The sequence below is a fragment of the Poecilia reticulata genome, linkage group LG14, assembly GCF_000633615.1.
Source record: "Poecilia reticulata strain Guanapo linkage group LG14, Guppy_female_1.0+MT, whole genome shotgun sequence".
In the NCBI taxonomy this organism is placed as follows: Eukaryota; Metazoa; Chordata; class Actinopteri; order Cyprinodontiformes; family Poeciliidae; genus Poecilia; species Poecilia reticulata.
The window spans coordinates 28,288,031-28,303,973 of NC_024344.1; the positions used below are offsets into that span (position 1 = coordinate 28,288,031).

Below are 15,943 nucleotides of genomic sequence, written 5' to 3' on the forward strand. Positions count from 1 at the left end.
ATATGGGAGCCAACAGAATTGATGAGGGAAACTAATAAAAAGAGCACAACTAATGGCCTTGGTGTTTTGAGGAGCATCTTCTGTAAAGAGGTCTGTTGGGATGTGTAGTCAGAACCCAGAGTGGTGACATTGTCATGTCATGCACCTCAGTTGAACAGACCTCATTAATAATTTTACAACTGCTACTGTTTACTTCTGGTCTGGCTTCTTCTGGTGCAGAACTACGATGCATGTCTCATGGGGTGAAAAGGTCGGAAGTTGCCTTTGAGCAAAAAACAAAAATCTGATTTTGGTCACATTTGCTTGCGTTATAAACATTTACCAATCAATCATCACGTTAAGCTGTTATGGACCAACATGACCTGGAGATGTGAGGTGCATCTACTGTGGATCAAATTTGTTGAAGCTCTATTGGCTTGAGATTTGGGAAAGTTGGAAGTCAAATCAGCACTACAGTGATCAGCATTTCATCCCTCACAAACACCTTTGTCACCTAAGCCCCTTTGACCCATCCTTGCGCCACTTTTGATGTACATTTTCTCAAGTTGTAATAGAAATCTCCTTTTGTCTGTGCAGGCACCATCCTGATGATGTCACTGTGTGAGGTGGTGCATGTCTATGAGTTTCTGCCGTCTCGCCGAAAGACGCCACTCTGCCACTACTATCAGCGTTTCTATGACGCCGCCTGCACATTCGGGGCTTACCACCCGCTGCTGTACGAGAAGAACCTGGTCAAGCGCATGAACCAGGGCTCTGATCAGGACATCTACAACCATGGGCGCGTCACGCTGCCTGGGTTCAGTGCCATGAACTGCACAGTGGAAGTGGTGCAGGAGCACTGACTGAAACGTGCATGACGAGTGAGGATGGACGCATGTCAACCTCATATCTGATGCTTTTCTTTAAAGAGTGCCCTATGTTGATGTTAAATGACGATCCCGCAGAAAACACTGGCGTGAAATGACAAAAACTGGCACTAGCACTTATATGTAGGTAAGCTGCTCCAAACTAAGAATTATATACAATCAAAACCTAAACCTCTGCACGTTCCTTACTGCTGATTTACAAAAAATTGTAATTCTTTATAGTACTAAGAAACATCAGCTAAACATACAGAGATATCAAACGATTTTAAAAGGTAATTGCAAATTCTTTCACTCTAAAAACAGGAATTTTGTCTGTAAAATCATTGGACTCTGTGTCTTAAAAACTAAAATGATATACCTTGTAATAAGTCCATTTTTATGGAGAACATAAAACCTAACTCCAAAGAAGCAAAGGGACATGTATAACAAAAATCAAACTTGATCCTCTAAGCTCAACCTGGTTAAGTTTCTATTTTTTAATAGGTTTTTGACTAACCTGGGTTAAAACATTCTCAGAAATTAACAGGATAGTCTTCATTCGACTCTGTCGCTTTCAGCTAGAAGTTCATTTCCTGTACCTACCTGACCCTCTTTTCTCTGAAGTTGCTTATTTTCTATCAAACATAAACCTTAATGGAAAATAGATCAATTTAGGATAAAACTGAAATATGACTTGTCTCCTAAACAAAATGCTACACGTAAATATAAACTTCCAGGTTCTGTTTGTACCTATAAAATTATAATAGTTGTATCTGACCTTTCAGATTGCTTCTGTTTCAGTTGCTGTTGTTTAAAATGAAAGGACTAATTTTTGTTTTCCGGTTAATTTGAGAATTTCTGAAGTTAAAAAAGGCTAAGTTCTCCACTGCCAGCATCTGACTGGGTGCCATCACTCGGCTCATTTTACACATTTACATGTAACTGTCTTGAGGTTTATTTTTGTTTCATTGCTCATTTATCTCTTGGGCATTATTGTTTGGGGAGTTTAGCTGCCCTTCTTGCCAAGGCTCAGGAAGCCCCACTGTTGAGGTGACAGATGTAGAATGTGGCCTGTTAAATGACTGCAAATAAAAGTTCATTATCTCTGAAGTTCTGACACTGAAAAATCCTATTGCCCTCAGAATAGAGGTTAGTTTTGCTTTGATTTATTTTTTTTTCCATGCATGTTTGAGAAATCCTTGAATCTGCCTTGACAACTATTCAGCTGTGCAAAATGCTTGGGTGGGCTGAGGAAGAGGTTCCAGTTTCCCAGCTCCCGCCTCAGAGCAGCCCTCCCCTGTGACTCCTTCAGACTAGCCAGCAGCAACTTTAAAGCACCTGGTGGAACTGCACCATTATACAAGCTACTTCTTAGTGCAATGCCTGTAAAAATGCTGTTAAAGGCTTGATAGAGGAGCAGGGTTCCTTCTTCCTGAAAGCAGCGTGTCAGAGCAGCAGTTTGTAGAGACTGAGGCCCAATTTCAAGGAATTAAATTACAAACTGAAATTTATTTTAAATCATATTTGATATATACAGCATTGTTATAACGACTGAACTAAAGTCAACAATTACTCAAATGTGCTACAAAATGATCATGTCTGGCTATGAAACACAATACTGCCCCTTTAAGAGCACGTAGAAAAATTGCCACATTCCGTTTTGCCTAACCCCTAACTATCAACATAAATCCGAATAACCAATGTAAAGCTGAATGACTGATGTAAATTACATATTTTTAGGTGATGTGATGAATCATTGTTCAATTGGAAAAGGTAAAAATCACTAAGTATTAAAAATACTTGATTTCAAAAAAATTGGTAAACAATTGAAACTAATTTAACAAAAGCTAAGTTTGAGTCTAGCTGGATTTTTAATGGCTTTAGTCTTAAAGCTGTTTTAACACCTAAGTGATGTTGGCATACAGTCTCCAAAAAACCCATTTAGAAAAAAACCTGTGGATCTCAGAAAGATGCTTCTGTTCTTGGAATCCCAGACTGTCAATGGTACCTTCTGCTTTAGGACCCCCTCCACTGTCTTATGAGTTCATATAATGCACTTACTATCTTACTTATATTGGACAGTGAGACAATTATGTTTTGCAGTAAAATGAATGGCAAAAAACTAACTTTCAACTTTCAACTAGCACAATCGACTTGGTGCACAACTCAGATGTGTGTGTGCTCCTGCCCAGAACTCAGATGTGTGTGTGCTCCTGCCCAGATAAGACCACTAATCCAGGGGGAAGTGCAGAGCATGCAGATCTCTACTTTCTGCAGTAAATGCACAGTGTTCACACTGCTCTATCCAACACAACCATCTAATGACTGGTAAAAGACCAAACTTAAGTTATACTAAAATAGCATCTTTATCTGCGTCATGGTAGCATCCAGAACATACAGCAGCTACACCCCAAAATATCTTACTACACAAATCTCTTGTGGCATCAATCTCTTTGTTTCTTGGGATACATTTGTTGTCTAAACATGGAGTATGAGGTTGAGAGACTGGTCAGGAAGGAAGAGTCCTGCACAATGCATGTTTATATACATTTCAAATGTACCAGTTCTACAGCCCTGGTATTCTAGCAGCTTATATAGCTGCTAGAATACCAGGGAGGAAAGTAGCTGGTTCTTGGCTATTCAAAGAAAAAGGGAGTTTAAGTTTCAAAAGGGTTGTTTTACAGAAAATGCACGAATTTCATTTATGCATACAAAGTGTATTACAATGATGGTATAAAAAAATTAAGTTAAAAGCCAAACAATGGCTCTAAATAACACAAGATTTTATTTAATGCTGAATAGACTTTTGGATGTCTGCAGATGTTCAGGCTTCCTGCTTGCTTTCTTTAAGCTTACTACAGCCATAGTAAGTTTAGCTTTTCATAAAAATTGGATTAGTATTTTATACATTCTTTAAGATCATTTTAGCCAGTAAGCCAGCACTGATTGGCACAGCGAATTGTGAGTTTAAGGTCACAGTTTCATCATTTGTAAGCTTATTAGACTGCCTAGAGATGAAGCTGTGATGGTGTGTAAATGTGAAAGTTCCCACTCCTTTAGTGAAAAGAACAGTGGAGTGTTGCATTTACAGCACGGGAACAAGATCTAAAAATGTCTGACCCTTAACTGTAGAGCAGTTTAAACTGTCCAGGTTTCTGTCTCAGATGTATTCCTAAGCATTTAGCAAATATGTTGTTCACACTTTTTTGTGCATGTGTGTGCATTCACAGAATGCCTCTGCTTTTGTTTGTAGAAATCACAATAACTATTGCAGCTTTTCGCTGGAAACTAAAACTTCTGTTAACCTATGCATGGCTATTTTTTACAGTGAAGAGCCACCCAGTTGTACTTTCACCTACTGTGTATGCATGTGGAATGTGTAAAACTTTTCTCGGAAGTTGCTTTGTTACAAGAGAAAGAACAAACCATTTATGTAACAGCATGGCAGCTAATGCAGCTCATTGTTTTCTTGTTGCCATGGAAACTGACAGTAAAAACCTGCGTGGAGCTCCTTGAACTTTAAACAGCATGTCTACTTAACCAGAGTGCAAAGTGAGGCTCAAACTCAAGGCAAGCACACAATTCTTCTGAGAAAGTAGCCATTTTTTGTGTAACTGCCATTTTATCCTAAAAATACATCTTTACATATCTCTGGTACAGATGAGTTTTACACTGAAATACAAAATGACTGAGTTTTTCACTGGAGTCCTTGAAACCCGCCCCCCAAAACTTTCACCAGAATCTGACTGGTACATCTCATAGTGCTTCAAAAAGCACTATGAGATGCTTTTTCAACCACTGAATCAACCACTGATGATTCTTTTGTTACTTAGTAGAAACAAGATGGTGGGTCAACCACCATATTATGAATAGAAACCAATAAAAGTATGGCTGGAAATGGTTTTCCTTTAATAAAGAGTCCATCATTATTGGACTAAGGAGATTAAAAGTAACAGTGGTAAAGATCTGTTGAGTCTGGCTGATATTTAATTTCTTTCCTGTATTATATTAAACAGATTAACTGTGCTGCTAATTTAAAGTATCATATCAGACCATGCAGCTGGCCATAACTTCCTTATTTATAACTTTTCATGCTGTTGTACAAACATGAACGTAGGACCCCCATCACTGATGTGCCATCTTTTATATTCAGACCCTGTAGCACAGTGGTTCCTAACAGGTCAGGTTACGAGTCTGCATTTCATTTAATGCTACATGTGTTAAAATGAAAAAATAAGTTAAATTAGAAATAATATTTATTGATCACATTTGCTTTGTGGTCCCTTTGTTTATTTCACCTACTTCGTGTTGATTCAATCAACAGTCTGGGCCTCTCCCATAAAATTCGGGTGTCATCAGTATAAGCATGTATAAGTTTAATAAATGACACTATGTATGGCCTATAAATGGTTTTCCAAATGCAAAAGAACAGCATGCAAATAGAGTGCATACCGTTAACCTCAGAAGTTTATAATTGGACCTGGGAATTATAACTGTCACCTTCAGTTACAAATGAAAGACCTGGGAGATTTTGCTAACTATTATACAATATATTTTCTTGTATTTTTTCCATTTAACCAATGTAGAAACACATTTACCTGCAGATCATCAAAAGTGCAAATACTGCTATGTTGAATATAAGCAGTCAACTTCGCTGGTGATTAACCACCAACTGTCCAAGTTAGTAGTATGACTTTAGAGAGTACTCCAGTTGATCTTTTTCTGTATTTATAACTTATAACTTGAGTCCAACTGGAATGCACTATTGATCGTAGCAAACCCTAACCCTCCCCAGTGAACTCTGCCCAGCCATGTAGCTGCTACTGCAGTTTGATTCACATGCTGCATTGTTGTTGGTTTACAAAACTGCTGATTTCTGCAACAAAATGTTACGTTTAAAAAAGCTATGTAGTTTTTTTTTTTTCATGGACATCATAGCATGTATGTAAGCTAAGAGAATGCTGGCTTATTTTTTTGTTTTATTTTTTGTTTTTACCCAATACATCGATTATTTTCGTTGTTTAAATTGAAAAACATTTCCTATGCAGTTGCACTAATGTCTTTAATTAGCATGTGTCAGAAGATTTTGTTGTTTTAACTAACCGATGTACATTCAATTCTGCTCTGACTTCATACTTTGAGTTTCTCAGAGACTTGGTTGGACATATTTAAGTATTTTTTATGTGTGCTTTTCCTCCATTGTGTCCCCTTGCTACTTAGGTGCAAGGTCAAATGTAAAATACGATTGATTTGTGTTTAGCATCGAAGAACACTGTCACAAACATTTTTAACCTCATTTTGCTGTTTTTGATGAAAGATCTGCAAAAAGTCATTTTCTGCACCTGAATCTGTTTTTTTTTCTGAAGTGTAAATATAGACTGCTTGAAAACAAAGCCTGAGTTCAGTTGTACATTTTTACTAGCATGTAATTATTAATGCATGTACATAGTTCTCCCTCAGCAGGCCAGAATATCATTAAACCAGTTGAGGAAAAAATTCTACTCACCTGCTGATGGATATAGATCAAGAATTTCTATGAGAATCTTGCTGCTTCAAGCCTTTGTGTGCAAACAAGAAGCCAAATGCTGACCACTGTCCAATTCTTTAGGTTCTGAGGCATGACAGATGGACATAGATGTAGTCAAATGAATGAGTATCCAGCATCTTTCAACAAAACTGAAGCTGGAAGGAAAGGAGGCAACAAAGTCATCAATGATTATTGATGGTGTTAGCAATGTCTTCTGCAAAGTTAACTTTCACTTCTGTGATGGTCCAGCAGAGATTTTTGTTTTGAGCAAGATATGAGTATCTTAATGACAACCTAACGAGAATATTTTGGAGCTTTTTGGATGTTTTTTAATTAGATTTTCATATTTACCATGTTATGGACTCATGCCACAAGAGGGCGTAAGTGATTTATCTATTCACATCGACACCAAATAGGACTGTTTCTTGGAGCTGGGTTTTTATTCTTTTTCTCTATTTTTTTTTTTAGCATGAAGTAATTTTTGTATAAACAGTGTTAGTAACAGAACTTAAACACCTGCCTGAAAAGGTTTGCTTTTAAACTCGAGAACACTCTCAACTGCTTTCAGGTCTAAATGGGTTTTCAGGATTCAATAGTTTATTGTCATTGTCAAAAATAAAGGCAAAAAAAGCTGCTCCTCCAACACCTGGAGAATTTAGTATACTTCTGCCAACAAAAGCCAAACTAAAGGTGCTGCAAAAGGAGGGAAGCAAGCAAAAGATAAATTGAGCTGAAATAGAAAAGTGGGCCAAACATTCATGAAGCATAAAACCAGAATCTAGAAAAGAGGGGAGTAAAAATGCAGGTGCACAGAGAGAGAAGCTAAATCCGATTTAGCTTTAATGTTGAAAAACTGAACATTTAACAAGAAAACGTATTTCACATTTTCTTTTTTTCAGGATAGGGAGAAATATCTCCTGCCAAATAAAAGACTTGAATGGAAAAATAAATGAAGTGTAATTCAGTTGTAACAATAGTTATATTAGGGGCAGTATTATGTATTTTCCAGGCATGTAGCGCCATTTTAGGGCACAATCAAGCAACTATGTTTCCACCAATTATTATAAAAAAAGCTGCATATATCAGAAATGACTTTTAAAAAATTGGACTTTGTAAATTAATGTTTGAAATTGGGCCTCTATCTGTTTAAAATCTGCTCTTTCTGGAACTCTCCCCTAATGAAGTCATTACAACATCGCTGCTCTATTAACCCTTTAAAAAAGTTTTTACCAGCATTGCACTGAGTATATATAATGAGCTCCACCAGGTGTTTTCTAATTGTGGCTGGAGGAGCTGAGTGAGGGAGTTACAGGGGTAGAGTGCTCTGTGAGGTGTCGTCTTTTGAAGAGGGAATAACATTTTAGGATGATGTGAAGCTCAAAAAGGTCAATTTTATTAAGTATTGTCTCTTTTACAGCAAACTTCTTTAGCAATGGCTAAGTGAGCACAAAAAACACAACACCTCACTATACTATACACAGTACACATAGTTCCATTAAAAGAAACAAAAAAACCCAACACAACAGGCCCATAGGGGACCCATGGACGGTGCATTATTGCCTCAGATGTGATGTCCGTATTTTTTATTGGCTTCCAGCCAAACTCCAACAGATGAGCAACAGGACGACTCTGACCTGAGGAGGTGACATGTATTATTTACTCATTGGCAGAGTAACACGATCCCTGTGTCATCAACCAGTAGCAGGCAGGTGAAGAAGGAATGAAAGCACAACCCACCTGGACTGGTGTGGCCATGAATGAATTTTATTTGCATTACTGATGTTGTCTCTGTTCACACCCAGTGAGTTTCCAGCAGGTGATGTGCTCCGAGGGGACTGCTGGCCACATGTTACAGGAAAGGCAGAGTGCTGTAAAGAAAACAGAACAAGAAGCAGACTGATGTGAGTCTGACATAAAGCTGCTGCATGCAGGAGTCTGATCGGATCAGGTGTGACTCACAGAAGAAACCCAAACCATCTGGGTCCAAGGATAAACCTCTTTCTTTGGACATAACTGGTAAGATCTAGTCTCTGTCTGCTTTATAACATGGCTTTAGACTTTTAGATTGATGCAGGAAAAGTAACAAGAAATCTATTTGTTTTTAATTTTGTAGAATATTCTGAAATTCCAACACCAGAAAATCATGTGACGTAGAAAAATTACTTCCCAAACATGTTAATTTCTGTAACTTTATAGTTTTTCTCACTGGGCATCTCTTGTCTGGATAAAGCTGTTTTTCTGTCTGTATCTGTGTGACCAATAGCCTTGAAATCTGGCCTTAGGCTGAATAACCAGATCAGCAAGTCAGACCATTTGATTATTTGCAAATTTGATTCCACAGAGATCAGTTTCCCCAAACTCACATAATTTATGTATGACGTAGTCACTAAGTTGGAGTAAAAACTAAATAACATAAGCACATAGACTTTAAAACTCTGTTCAATGACATCAGGTAGTTTTCAGTGGAGTTAAGAGAGGACCCCAATTTATTTATATTTATGTTCAAAACTAACTAAATACATGTTGAGACTGGAAGCAAAGTTCTAAATAGTATACTGTGTTTTGTTTCTTCTAATGTCAGGTTGCTTTCATTTACCTTTTTTTATTTTTAAATTCTTTCATTTGTGTTGTTCAGCCTGATGGGCGGAGCACAAAATTACCTTTTACCCTTTGAAAAGGCAACAGCACAATAAAGAGACTGAAAGAGCTGCATTCATTGGACGGTGTTTGGGAGCTAAAATAAATGGTTGATTATTCTTTGAAATGATCTGGTTCCTGGAAACCTACATAATTTCCATTAAAACAGTGCTGCACACATGACAAGAACAGCTGATTCTACTGCTCAGCTTACCTAGAAATGGAATCAGACCAGAGAACACTTACACTGCAGCCTGAAGTGACCCAATTCCGATTTTTTTGCCGGGACCGTTCACACTGCCAGTAAATGCGACCTCTTTGCGTTCTGCAGTGTGAACGGGAAAACAACCTTAAAGTGTCCTGCATGCGCACTAGAGGGCGCAATAGTGTCAGCGTTCTCAGTGTTCTGCCAACCGCCTTAAAAAGAAGAAGTGCTCCGTGTTTGAGGAAGTAAACATGGTTGCTAACGGTGGAGCTTAGCTCATAGACATAATATAAGAGTAGACCCCCCATTGGCTGCTCTGGCGCAGAAAATACGGCGGCCATCTTGGAGAGGTCGTCCCTCCTACTTTGTTCAATCAAAACATCAGAAGATGCCTCAGCACTGAGGGAAAGACTCTGTCACGTCCGTCACGTGCTCAGTGTGAACCTGTTTTCATCTATGAAGAGCACAAGGCGCCAGTGGCGAATTTGTCCAACCTGGTGTTCTCTGACAAATGCCAAGCGTCCTGCACGGTGTTGGGCTGTGAGCACAACCCCCATCTGTGGACGTCGGGCCCTCATACCATCCTCATGGAGTCGGTTTCTAACCGTTTGTGCAGACACATGCACATTTGTGGCCTGCTGGAGGTCATTTTGCATTCCGCATTGGCTGCTCCGGCCCAGGAAATACGGCGGCCATCTTGGAGCGGTCGTCCCTCCTACTTTGCTCAATCAAAACAGCAGAAGATGCCTCAGCACTGAGGGATATTGTTGTTCDGATCVATGGACTATTGATGTCAGGGCTCCACAAACAACATTTCACAAGTAAGATGGACATATTATTGTGYATATATTGTGATTRGAATATTACTTTACTGTATTTATGTCCACCRGYGAGATACCAGCTAATATTAGCTACAGTGCTCGGTGTAATACGGGTTCAGCTGCTATGAAGGATAACTGAGATTCCGTAAATCTAAAAAAATTAATTATTCTCTAACATTGACTTAGATTATCTGACACAAGAGCCTATATTAGAAATGAAACAATGTAACATATATTATAAAACTTATGTGTTATAACATTCACCAGCAAAGTTTACACAGGTGGTAAAGACTATTATTTATATGTAATTCTTTCACTCTGTCAAAAGTAAGATATATCCTAAATCTTCCGTTTTTGTTTTGAAAGTTTCCTAAAGACACGATGTGAGGAAGAAGAGGGAGAATCTATAAAGAGAGACAGATTCACTGCAGGATGAATCTCGGATCGGATTTTGGACTCAATCTCAGCTGCTGAATCTCTGAAGCTAGAACTCGTCGGCTGGAAAACACAGATATATCTATATATATGTATGCATATACATATAGATATATATAAACATGTATCCAATGTATATTATTCAGTATTAATCATTATTTATTTGTGTTTTTATAGTTATATAAATATGTATTGATATTACTAAATAATTTATTAAATAAATTATGAACGGCTGTGTGCTTTGTAATCTGCTCATCATACATCAATATCAGAATATTCCATTCCTATTCTATTGTTATAGCCACTAAGCATATTTAAATATGCTGAACTATGTATTAAAAACATACTTTAAAAATACAATTGTTTATAAATGTAGCTTAGATGTTTGAATTTGATAGATGTTTGACATAAGTCCTCCAGGATTAGAGGTCTGATGTCTCAGCACGATCTAGAGAAACTCATCCATGCGTTTATCTTTAGCCGCATTGATTACTGCAACAGCGTCTTCACAGGTCTGACTAACAAATCAGTCCTCCAGCTGCAGCTGATCCAGAAGCTGCTGCTGCTGTTCTCACTAAAACCAGGAAGATAGAGACATAACACCAGTTTTAAAGTCCCTACACTGGCTCCCTGTAGCTCAGAGAATAGACTTTAAAATACTGATGKTAGTTTATAAATCACTGAACGGTTTAGCACCACAATGCATTAAAGATCTGTTATTACTGTACCAACCGTCTAGACCCCTCAGATCTTCTGGTTCTGGTTCTGCTCTGCATCCCCAGAACCAAACGAGGAGAAGCAGCATTCAGCTTCTATGCACCWCAGATTTGGAACAAACTTCCAGAAAACTGTAAAACAGCTGAAACACTGAGTGCTTTTAAATCTCAAATTAAAACCCACCTGTTTAGAGTTGCTTATGGCTAAATTGCGGATTTTAATGTCTTAGGTTTGAGAATCCTTGTATGTCGCTCTGCTAAAACTCTGTTCAAGGAGACCCTATAAGGGCAAGTCCTCACGTGAATCGATGTTTTTAATGTTTTTATTTTTACTTTTAATATGTTTTTATCTTTTTTAATCTTTTTCAAAATCTCTTTCTCACTGTTTATTCTGTTTTTATTTTTATTTTAATTATGTAAAGCACTTTGAAATGCCTTGCTGCTGAAATGTGCTATACAAATAAAAATTGATTGATTGATTGATTATTGAATATGCTTTCCAGTAACAGAAAACCGTGTTATGATCGATTAAATGCGCTGATACGTCATTGTGCTGCTAAACACATAACGCTGAGTGGAGTGGTGGACCGCTCCAAGATGGCCGCCCTAAATCTCGTCAGCGACAATAGGCGAGAGCGGCCATGAGGCGTTTACTCTTATATTATGTCTATGGCATAGCTTACATCAGGGTCAGGGGTCCCCAAACTTTTTCCTGTGAGGGCCACATAACTATTTCCTTCTCTGCTGGGGGCCGGAGTCAGTTTGTAACAGAAAAAGTGTGACGATTGCAGGAGAGCCTAAATGTAAAAATATATTGTTTTCCTGAAAGCACAATCAAATAGCCATCTCTGGGTTCTTCACAAAACAAGTCAGGAAATAAATAATAACACTATTTGTTGCGTTTTCTTGTTCAGTACTCATCTTTAAAATGAATCACACTTCTTTTCGTTAGATAGCTGTGTTCACTTTATTGCTAACGTTCAGCCTTCCGTTAACTCCATCTCTACTTCTCTTTGTTAGAACAGCGCTGCTTTTACACAAGAACTCACTCTCATTTCCCCTGGTGGACAACAGCAGTACAACATGCACATAAACAAAGTGACAGGTTACAGAACTTGCAGCTTTACCTTTCAAAGTAAATTATAAAACATGAACACATAACACAAAATAACTCAAAGACAAGTTAAGATGAGAACATATTCTAACACTATTAATGAAATAAATAATAACACTATTAATGAAATAAATAATAACCAAACAACCCTCTCTGGGTTCTCACAGAAAAAATCCAGGAAGGATTATAGTCCGTATTTTCCGAACTATGAGCCGCACCGGACAATAAACCACAACGTCAACGTTTGTTTGTTTTTTAAACCTACACATATAAGCCGCAGATATCTCTGCCGCTCCAGGTTTTCCACATCGATGCAAGAGCAGCAGAGGGGGGCGGACAGCCAACGTTTGAGTCATAACAGGTCAATTGAATATCACATTTATTACGGTTGAAAAAGAAAAAGTTGCCAAGATTAGATTTAACTGAACTGATTACGGTAGTTTTCAAACGGTAACTGTAACAGTAAAAGTGCTGATCCTTCGTGTTGCTACTAGCATGTGCTAAAAGAAAATGGACTTCTTCTTCTTCTGCTGCTGTTTCTTCTTCTTTAGATTTCAACAGCAGCATTATTGTTGCACTACTGCCATCTACTGGATCCTAATATCTATACCTCAAATTCTCATAATGATCCCAGTATTATTTAAAAAAAAAAAATCTTCTTTTCCCCCTCGATGCTATTTAACTGATCTACAAAATTCACAAATTTCAATTCCCTATTAAAACCTAATTCCGTTTTAATGGGCGCTTTCTTCTTTTATTTCCAATTTTGACTTCCAATGATTCACTTCCTGCTAAAGAGCCCCCTGGTGGCTGAAGAAAAATCCACATATAAATGGCTCATATAGTCCGGAAAATACGGTATATGAAAAAAAATCAGAATGCTCTCTGATATTGTTCAGGGGGCCAGACCAAATGTGGAGGAGGACCGGATCCTGCCCGCGGGCCGTAGTTTGGGGACCACTGGCTTACATAATTGAAGTTGTAGTCTGGCCAGAGCAACATATTAACAACTTAATCCTCATGTAGTCCGTCATGGTTGTTGTTTTTCTTTCCGCTTGCGCATATCAGGACACAGAATAGTGAGATTTGTTGAGAATCAGTGGCGTACAGTTCGGATGACCTGGACGTTAGGTCGCATTTTAATTGGATACGTGTCGGATATGGGTCAGATTCGAAAAAGAATCTGACCTGTGCTGTTCACACTGCCATGAAAAGATCGGATACAGGTCGCATTACGTCCAAAAAAAAAAAAAGAATCGGAATTGGGTCATTTCAGGCTGCAGTGTGAACGCACCCTTAGTAAACCTGAACAGGAGCACTTAGTTACATACTTTAGATCAACATTAGATTAGTTTTCTTATGCTCTCTTTCCTCTTATGCTCTCTTTCCTCTTTTTCTTGCCTTTGGTTTGTCATTTTGTTTGTATTTCCTTTTAATTCATGTAAAGCACTTTGAATTGTTTTGTTGCTGAAAATGTGCTATATAAATAAAATTACTTTACCTTACCTATAACTGTGAAATCCACCAGTTAGGTTGTCAATTCATGATAAATTTTTTTCAAAGACTCAGACTTTGGATGTTTCTGGACTCAAAGTCTCAGTTGGTGATCCACATCAAACTGTTAGTTAAAAAATATGTTCAAAATTTTCTGTGTGGTACTGAAGACCAAGAGAATAGCAAGAGGGATGTCTAGGCGTGGAGATTTTATCGCCTGGAGCTAACAGTTGATAAGCTTCTTTTTACCTTTTTTTGATGAGGTAAAAACAATCTATGTCCTCATCCAGCAAGATAAAACTCTTTACTAATAATCTATCATCTCTGCTTCAATTCATAAAAATCTGCATTTATAAAGACCTGCAAACATTTACACCCAGAAAGATAAGCTCCTCTTCTTCTGATTCTTTTGTGAATCACAAATCAAGATGACATGATTGAACCAAAACAAGAGGCATTGAGGTGAACTCTTCACGGTCACAACATTGTTATGCGGAAATGAGAGGTAAACATCCCCCTTTCTAAAGGGTTTAACAGATTTGTTCTGTTTTCAATTAAACTTCCATAGAAGAAGGAATTTTGCCACACAACAAACACATACTGTATTGGTATAGTCATGAAATGATGATTGCTGTACCTTACTAGTCCTGCTGTATTTTTCATAGTTCGTCTTGCAAACATTTTCATATTTTTGCATCACAAATTTGTGTTGAGTGGCTGGCTCCCACCTACACAAGTTGGAAATGAGATTATCTGACATGGGAGCTCAGTTAAACAACCACTTTAATCTGAACTCTAAAATCCTGGCCTTAAGTGTTTTGTGAAGGTGGGTAATTACTGTAATTCCTTTGGCTGCAAAATTAGATTAAATCATATGTCCTCCACTATCATGTTTGACAGTTGGTATGATGTGTTTTTACTGATGTGCTGTGTTTGCCGTTCTTCAGACATGGAACTGTGGAATATGGTCAAACGTCTCTATTTTGGTCTCATCTTAACCAAAGTTTAGATGAGACCAAGCATGACTTTTTGGAAGGGTGGAAGTCATAAACTTTCAACCCTCCAAAAAAGTCATACTTGTTCAGGTGTTTTTTTTTCTGTCATGAGCCTAACCCTTTTTGGAGGTATAGGTTTTATACATTATTTTTATGAAGCAATTTAGTATATTAAACTCTCATCTCTGTATATCCCCAGGTTACATTTTAGGCAACAACAAAAGAATAAAGAATGATACTTTTTTTTCTCAAAAAGTTTAAGTACTGAAATAGGGTTTTAGTGCTACATTTCATCAAAACAAACTGGGATATATTCAAAAATTAATTTAGAAATATTGCTTATTTCATAAATGTAAGCTCCCTCAGGTTTGGAGTGCCTGACATTGGATTACTTCTAGCTTGTCTAAACATGCTACTTTGGCAACAATTCTGAAAAAACAACTAAGTGAAGACATTTTCTGCCTAACAGTCTTATGACAGTGATGGGATGCTAACAGCTCAGTTGTCAAGCAGTGGAGACAATATTTTACAGTGACATGTCCACCACAAGTTGTTAGCAAACACTGCTAATCCACCTGGTTTACTTTTGCTGCTCCACTTTGAATCTCTGTCTGGTTGTAGAGAGCTAAGGAGAGATGTTAGAGTAGGGGATTTGAGCCTTTGCTCCTTGGTCCTGTGCTAATTTATGATGCCTCCTTTTCAAAGGCATCATGCTATTATTTGAATTTTTTTGTTACTAATCATAATTGTGCAAAAGTAACAAAGTGAGACAAAAAAATAATTTTTGATGGGACAGCATCCAAAACCAGAGGGAATAACAGATCAAATATCCAATGCCTTGGCCAAAATTTTTTATTGCAAGCTACCCCAAGATGCTGCCACTATTCTAGAATTTTAGAAATTGCGTCTGGCAGCTGAAGGAGGAACAGCTTACCTTGCTCTCTCCCGTCCTTACTGATAACTTTGCTTGTGAATTTTTTTTAAGTCACAATTTTTATGGTTTTATTCACATTATCGACATCATAACTGGATTACTTCAAACCTAAAGACCGGGAGATTTTCTCACTTTTATTTTTACCTCACTTTTCTTCACCTCCAAGTTGAACTAGGGCAAAATGCCCCCGTCCGACCCCAAGGACATTAGCAGTATTCTA

At 37.8% G+C, this 15,943-nt stretch overlaps 2 protein-coding genes across 3 annotated transcripts in view; both read left to right on the forward strand.

The window, feature by feature from the left end:
* The window catches only part of st6gal1 (ST6 beta-galactosamide alpha-2,6-sialyltranferase 1), a 36,428-nt gene extending 30,190 nt beyond the window's left edge, over nucleotides 1-6,238 (forward strand). For both annotated transcript variants that reach the window (XM_008428697.2, XM_017308612.1), the window contains one exon: nucleotides 577-6,238. In XM_008428697.2, coding sequence (XP_008426919.1) covers nucleotides 577-842 — 266 coding nt within the window. In that variant the 3' untranslated portion in view covers nucleotides 843-6,238. The remainder of the gene's footprint in view (nucleotides 1-576) is intronic.
* Nucleotides 6,239-7,536: 1,298 nt separating this feature from the next.
* gjb7 (gap junction protein beta 7) overlaps nucleotides 7,537-15,943 on the forward strand; it is a 14,580-nt gene continuing 6,173 nt past the window's right edge. The window contains exons 1-2 of the mRNA XM_008428699.2: nucleotides 7,537-8,081; nucleotides 8,175-8,388. The gene's annotated coding sequence lies outside the window, so the exon portion shown is untranslated. The remainder of the gene's footprint in view (nucleotides 8,082-8,174; nucleotides 8,389-15,943) is intronic.